At 45.0% G+C, this 7,308-nt stretch overlaps 1 protein-coding gene across 1 annotated transcript; it reads right to left on the bottom strand.

Annotated features, from left to right (window-relative positions):
* Positions 1 to 1,918: 1,918 nt before the first annotated feature.
* NPBWR1 (neuropeptides B and W receptor 1) lies at positions 1,919 to 3,965 on the bottom strand. The gene has a single exon (XM_019632956.1). The coding sequence runs from the start codon at positions 3,848 to 3,850 to the stop codon at positions 2,858 to 2,860; it is 993 nt and encodes a 330-aa protein (XP_019488501.1). The 5' UTR covers positions 3,851 to 3,965; the 3' UTR covers positions 1,919 to 2,857.
* Between the last annotated feature and the right edge of the window lie 3,343 nt (positions 3,966 to 7,308).

Below are 7,308 nucleotides of genomic sequence, written 5' to 3'. Positions count from 1 at the left end.
TTTTTAGCAGTCCTATCCAAATATTCCAAGGCAGCTCCAGGTCGATCTGTGGTAGGGATGATGCAGTGGACACATGGATCACTCTTTTCTCCCCATCTGTGTCCAGAAGATGTCAAAGTATGATTACCGATTTTATGAAGACAGATGGGGTTTCAAATTCAGATGATTGCACCTGGTTCTATTTGTGGACACTCTACTCTTTGTTCATCACATTAGGTGATACAACAGCTATTCTAAGATTAAAGTTTTAATTTTTAAAAATTATTGAGGAGTCATGAAATAATTTTTGAGTCATCAAGACAATCAACAAGGGGTCCGTCCGAGTGGCTCAGTTGGTTAGAGCGCGAGCTCTGAGCTGCAGGGTCGCCACTTTAATTCCCACACGGGCCAGTGAGCTGCGCCCCAGTGGAACTGCCGCTGAGCTGGTGAGAGCGTCTGCTCTTAACAACAAGGTTGCTGGTTCAACTCCCGCAGAGGATGGTGGGCTGCACCCCCTTGCAACTAAGATTGAACATGGCACCTTGAGCTGAGCAGCCACGAGCTGCCGATGGGAGGCCGGATGGCTCAGTGTGCAACAAGGTTGCTGGTTTGACTCCCGCAGGGGATGGTGGACTATGCCCCCCACAACTAGATTGAAAGTGGTGACTGAACTTGGAGCTGGGCTTGCGCCCACCACAACTAAGGTTGAAGGACAACAACTTGATCTGAAGCTGATGGGTTCTGGAAAAACATAATGTTTCCCTTCCCCACTCCCCAACACTGTTCCCTTCCCCAATTCTCCAATAAAAAAAAAGAAAATCAATAAAATGTTTCCAAGAAATTTCAGAGATACTACAATGAATTCCAAGAGGCCGCTGAGGCCCACTAATACAGGACTGTTCAAATGCCATAATGTCCATCATTCAAAATGCATTGGAGATGAAAAACTGTAGTTTGAACAATTTGCTGTTATCAGTCATCCAAGGTAGGAGGTTTCTAAATTTACATGTTCTAAACTGATAACTAGCAATTATCTCATTGATCCTAATAACTTTGAGGCTAAAGAAGCAATTCTCATTCACCCAAATCAGAGATGGGATTTGCATCCCCCGATCCAAGTGATAGTTTTTCCCTTCCACATATTTTTAAAAAGGTATTTTGAACTTAAATAATTAAGCAATTGATTGATGCCCATCAAACTAAGTAAACAAAACCTGCTGGTGACACTAACACTTTCACTCACACTTAACACCGAGTCATAGGAAAGAAATATTTTTAGAAATTTTCATTCCTGTTTGGAAAACTATAATCAATCACCATAGTCTGGTTAAAGCTCTGCCCTCACGTCTGAGCCTTCAGCTGCAAATGTTTGGGCAAACCCATGTGTCAGTCCTCTCTCTTCATCAACTTTCATCTCCCATAAGTGGAGATAAATTAATTAATTAATTAATTAATTAATTAATTAAGATCATGGTGCTGCCAGTTTCCATTGTGATTCCAGAACCAGACATTAGATTCACCCAACTACCAGGTGCTGTCTGGGACTAAGGAATAAAGCATACATAATCCTTATATACATAGCTCTCCATGGAAAGAAATCTCCAGGAGAGAGAAATACAAGGGCGTTAGTCATTTCAGTTTCCTGGCTCTCAAAGTGCAAGGGATGAAGAATACCAGGAGAAAGGGAATGAAAGAATGCATATACATTTCTCTTTAATCTCATTTTTTCCTCAGAAATTTGTGAGGTTAGGACATATATATTTATAAAGTTCTCAGTCCTGGAAAACAATACACAAAGAATTGCAACGAACTGGTTCAAGATGTATGAGAGAGGTCCACGACGACAAAGGGGAATGGGGGTAGAAAGAAGCGATGACTAGTAAGCAGGTGGTGTAAAGAGGAGGTCAGCTGGTGCGCTCAACTGCAAAAACAGTGATCTATTTTACGACGCTCCGCGCTGGGCAGCTGGCTCCGCAGAGGGGTGCCACAAGCGGGAGGCTGGGTAACTGGCTGCTGGCCTTTCTCCAGTGAAGCGAGCTGAGTACCCCTAGAGCCTAAAAGTCTTGTAGCGTTTTCAGGTGGCCGCAGGGGTAAGAAAGGGGAAATGCAAAGAAAGGGGCTGGAACAGGAAGGGGGAATTATCACTAGTCTTATCACTACTGTAGGGAGTCACAGTCGAGCTCCAGCCTCCTCCACCCACGCCTCTGCTACACACACACACGCACGCACACACACATACACACACACCCTTCCCTTCCTCTCGCGTCGGCCAGCCTAGCGCACCTGGGAGAAGAGGGCGAGGAACGCACGCGCCTTGACTCTCTTCTCCATCTGTTAAAGCACTCGGAGAAGGACTCGGGGACCCGGCCGGCTGTTTCTCAGCTTGAGCAAAGCACAGCCAGGCGCTACTAGAAACCGAAGCAAAGCGCAGAGAGACAAGCGCGGAGCTGACTCCGGGGGCGGGCCGCGGCATCCTCGGCCTTCACCCGGTAATAGAGTGGAGGTGTCCACCTAGAGCCGGTGTTGCGCACGGCTTGGGAGGGAGGCAAGTATGGGGACGGGGAAGGATGTTCCCAGCATTTGTGCCTTCCTCACCTCCCCTTACAACCCTCCCATGTCAAGTTCAGGGGTCGCCTCAATGCCCTTCGGCTTTAGGAAGCAGCCAGTGTGCGTTCTCAGCCGCAATGGACCTGGCAAATTCAAATTTCGGTTGCACCCACAGCGCTTCAGATTCACTAGATCTGAGGCGGAGTCCGAGAATCTGCATCTCTAACAAGTTTTGGGGCGGGAGCGTCTGGAAGATTGTGGGTCAGGAACAGAACTCTGACCGCCGCAGGGCTGGCGATGCCGGGGTGCGGGAGCGGGGCGCGTGGGGACGTCAGGCGGCGGCGCGGCACGCTAACATCTGGCGAAGGCTCCTGCGGAAGCTGTCGTCCAGGAAGGCGTATAGGAAGGGGTTGAGGCAGCTGTTGGTATAGCTCAGACTGGTGATGAAGTAGGAGACAGCGATGACCAGCGGCGTCTGCGGGAGGTCGGTGGTGAGCGCCACCACGGTGCTCAGGTGGTAAGGCGTCCAGCAGAGGAGGCACACGGCCAGGATTGCAACCACCAAGAAAGTCACCCGCTTCTTAGCGCGGTCCAGAGCCTTGGCGTGACTATCGAGGCGTATGGCGCGTAGCCGGCAGAGCAGGGCTATATAGAGGACACAGATGGTGGACACCGGGATGGCGAAGCCGAGCACAAGCGTGTAGAGGCGGCTCGCCCGCCACCAGAAAGCCTCGGGCTGCGGGAAGACCAGTACGCATTGGCGCCGGCCCTGTTCGTCGTCCAGCCGGGCGAAGACCACGAAGGGCAGCACAACCAGCGTCACGAGACCCCACACCGCCAGGCTCACGGCGCGTGCGGCGCCGTACGTGCGGCGGGTCACCCGGCGCGACTCTGCGGTGGCCAGCACCACCAGGTAACGGTCGGCGCTCATGACGGTGAGGAAGTAGAGGCTGGAGAAGGTATTGTACTGGTCGATGGCCACAGTGAGCTTGCACATGATCTCCCCGAAGGGCCACTGCCGCAGCAGGAAATCGGCGATATTAATGGGCAGCACGAGCGTGAAGAGCTCGTCAGCGATGGCCAGGTTGAGGATAAACAGGTTGGTGACAGTCTTCTTGCGGGGCGCCCGCAGCAGCACGTACAGCACCGCAGAGTTGCCCGCCAGCCCCACGGTGCAGATCACCGCGTAGACGACTGGCACGGCCAAGGCCAACGGCGGCGGCGGCGGCGGCGGCGGCGGGCTCCACTCGTTGAGGCATCCCAGCGCAGGGTCGGGGCACGACGTGTTGAAGAGCCCCAGCTCCGAGTACGAAGCGTTGTGCATCTCGGCGAGGGTAGGCGGGCGATTCCGCTTCCTTCCTCCACCGTTGCCCTGCGAGACTCTGCGGTTACTAAGCCGGCGTCTGCGCGGAGTTGCGCCGGGACGCTCGCGGCCGCGCTCCAAGCCCTTCTCTGGCCTGGGGGGGGGGGGGGGGGGCGCGTTCCTGGCCGCCTTCTTTGCCCACTGTGTCCACGGACTCCAGGGGCTGTAAAGCCGAATAGAAAACACAGCTTAGGCTCGTCAATTTACTTTAGGGAAGGGAGGGGGGTGGAAGCGGGGGAGACGGCGTCCCAAACCTGCCCCATGTGATCGCTCTGCTACCTGTTGAAATCTTATTCTAACCAGTGCTAAACGAAGTGCTAAATATTCTAACCATATTCTAAACGAAGTGCTAAAGAGAAGAGTCTTTACTTTCTATAGGAAAAACACTCATCTTCCCCGTTTTAGGACACCCCTGGCTGACCCGGGTCATCCCCTGAATTCTGCAGTGGCAAGCAAGCGTCGGTCCCCCTAGTTGCCGTGCGCCCTCGGTAACAGCAAGCTCAATCACAATCCCGACCTCACCTGGCTGGGAAAGGGTCTGCCTTTTCTGAAGCGGTCAGGAGAGGCGGCTGCGGGCTGCTGGGGAGGCCGCGGGACCAGCACGCTGAGTGTTGGACTTCAGACTTCCGGAGGCCGCAACTCGCTCCTCTGCGGATCCCGCCAGAGCGCTGGGAAACTCACATGGCACAGCCGCAACTGCTCCGCTGATCTGACCGCAGTCTCCACCATTTCAACTCCAAGTGAAACAGCAGTGGACCAAAGGACAGCATTCCTCAAAAATTACGGAATTATTTTCTTCCTTACAGTAGTGTAAACTCACTCCATATGAATTAATAAAAAGCTCTCCTGTTAAGAATTAAATTTAAGAAAACCAAAGTTAGAGTGTTTTTAAAATAGTTGACAGTCCTATTTCATTTTCTAAACTCCATACCCCAAATTGGCTAATGTAATTTTAAATTTCCAATTACATTCATACTACATTGTTATATAGAATGGGAAAGTGAATGCAATTTTAAAATGCAAATTACCCATTTTCTAATACTCTGGTCTTCGAAAAATTACAAGATTGTTAGTAAAAAATAATGGTCTTTCTAAAAAATATATGTAAGTAATGACTTCATTAACAAAGAGGAACTGCTTCTGAAAGCCTTGAGTTTCATAAAATGTTGCAAGTTGTTCAACACACAGTCTGGATTCTCCCCCTAAAAAAAACTACCCAGCAGTCACCGGCTCTGTTGCCAAGTGAGGCAGAACAGGCAGGGGCCAACCTGGGCTGCGATGCCGCTGTCTCACTGAGCTTCCAGTTCCTCCTATCTAAAGCGGAACTGACGTGGGCACCTCACCTTTGAGGATGAAATAAACTAAATGTTATTTCTCTCTAATTCCTATTTCTTTCTCCACATTCCCTTTGAAAAAGTCAGCAAATTAAAACACAGGATTCTATCCTGCTTCCCTCTAATAAATTTCCCTTCCAAAAGAGCAGGCAAAAGCCTGATTAAAGTGTGTTTGATCCTTTATGATGCATTTTGGACGAGAGGGCCTGAGATACTGAGAAAAAGACTGGAAGTAGCCAGTAGAAGAAGCCTCTGGGGGCAGAAACACAACGGTTTTCTTTCAATCCTCTCTTTAAATAGGAATCTACATAATTGTGGCTTCCCTGAAGTTTCATGCTTTCTATGAAGAAAATGACAAGAAAGTCTTAGGCTATGTCCATGAGGAAAAATATGTGAAAAAATACCATCTAGTGTTAAGTGAAACAAAAAGGATTATATATAACACATAATGCACACACATATATATGCATACACACAGATATGTGTATACATATGTATATATACATATATATGATACAGTTGCTTAATTTTCAAATATTTGGAAATTTTCTAGCTTTTCAATTATTGATTTCTAGCTTACACTGTAGACAGATAATATACTCAATATAATTTCAGTTCAATCATATTTGTTGAAACATTGCCCAGTATATAGTTATTTTACCAATTATTTCATGTATACTTGAAAATAATGTGTGTTCTACATTTGTTAGGTGCAAAACTCTACATATTGTCAACTAGTCAAATTCATTATTGTGTTGTTTAAATCTTTTTTCTAGTATTTTGATCAAATTGTTTTATCAGTTACTGAGAGAGATGTGTTAAAATGAGAGTTAAAGTTTGTGGATTCTCTAATTATACTTTTAATTCTATCGGCTTTACTATATAATTTGATGCTGTTTTATTAGGTGCACACTTCTTAAGATTGTTATATTTTCCTGTGGAATGGACTCTTTTATCATTATAAAATAATCCCTCTTTAACTGGATTACTACTTCTAGCTGTGTGTAGTCTCCTTTGTTTGATATTATTACAGGTATACCAATTGTATTTCTCTTAGTAGTTTTATGGAATATCTTTTGTTAAATCCGTTACATCTTTTTGTGTCTTTATGTTTAAAATATGTCCTATATAAGCATTATAAATGTTTTTTAATCCAGTATGACAATTTTTTGTCTTTGAATTGGATTATTTAGGTCATAATAAATTTAATGAAGCTATAAATAACATTAGGGTATACATAATATATTATCCTTTGTTTCCTACTACTATCTTATTCCCATCCCTTGTTTCCTTTCTTACATTCCTTTGGATTAAAATTTAATATTTTATTATGCAGTTTCCTTTCTTTCATTAACTTATTTATATGTTTTTATTGTTTTTAGAGATATTCTAGATATTACAATATGTAGCCTCGACTTTTTAATGTCTAGCCTAAATTATTACTTTTACAACCTTCCTAACAATGCAAGAACACTTAAACTTCATTTACTACTTCCTCTTTTTGTGATACTGTTAACATATAATCTAAATCTGTATGTATTTCAAACCCTACAGAACATTATTATTGCTGTTTTAAATAGTCAATATGCTTTTGTATGTACCCACATACTATATTTGTGGTCTTCCTGATTCCTTTTCCTTATAATTAAAGAACCCCCTTATATTGTTGTGCTGTTCTGCAGGTGATAAACTCTTACTGTTGTTGTTCTTTTGACCTGAAATTTATTTCCCCTTCATTTGTGAAAGATGTTTCACTGGATATGAAATTCTAGATTTTAAATGGTTTTATTTCAACAGTTTTTATGATTTTCCTTTTTTTTGCTTTCCACTGTATTTATTGGAAAAGTAGTTCCCCATCTTACTATCTGTAGCTCTTTTGAAGTAATATTTGCCTTTTTTTCTGTAATTTTTTAAATTATGTTTTTTATTTTGTCTTTCAGAAGCTATACTGTGATGGCCTAGGAGTGATTTTCTTTCGACTTATCCAAGTTTGAATTTTAGAGCTTCTGAAACCTATGACTTGATTTTTTTATTTCAATTTTGGAAAATTCTCAGCATTCTCTTGTTAAGTTTTTGCTCTGTCCC

Source organism: Hipposideros armiger, unplaced genomic scaffold, assembly GCF_001890085.2.
Source record: "Hipposideros armiger isolate ML-2016 unplaced genomic scaffold, ASM189008v1 scaffold_1204, whole genome shotgun sequence".
Lineage (NCBI taxonomy): Eukaryota > Metazoa > Chordata > Mammalia > Chiroptera > Hipposideridae > Hipposideros > Hipposideros armiger.
Note: the sequence above shows the minus strand (reverse complement) of the source record. Positions and strands in the feature narration are given on the sequence as shown.

Excerpts from the sequence above, each read along its gene's own strand:
- NPBWR1 (XM_019632956.1), bottom strand. The coding sequence starts at position 3,850 with ATGCACAACGCTTCGTACTCGGAGCTGGGGCTCTTCAACACGTCGTGC.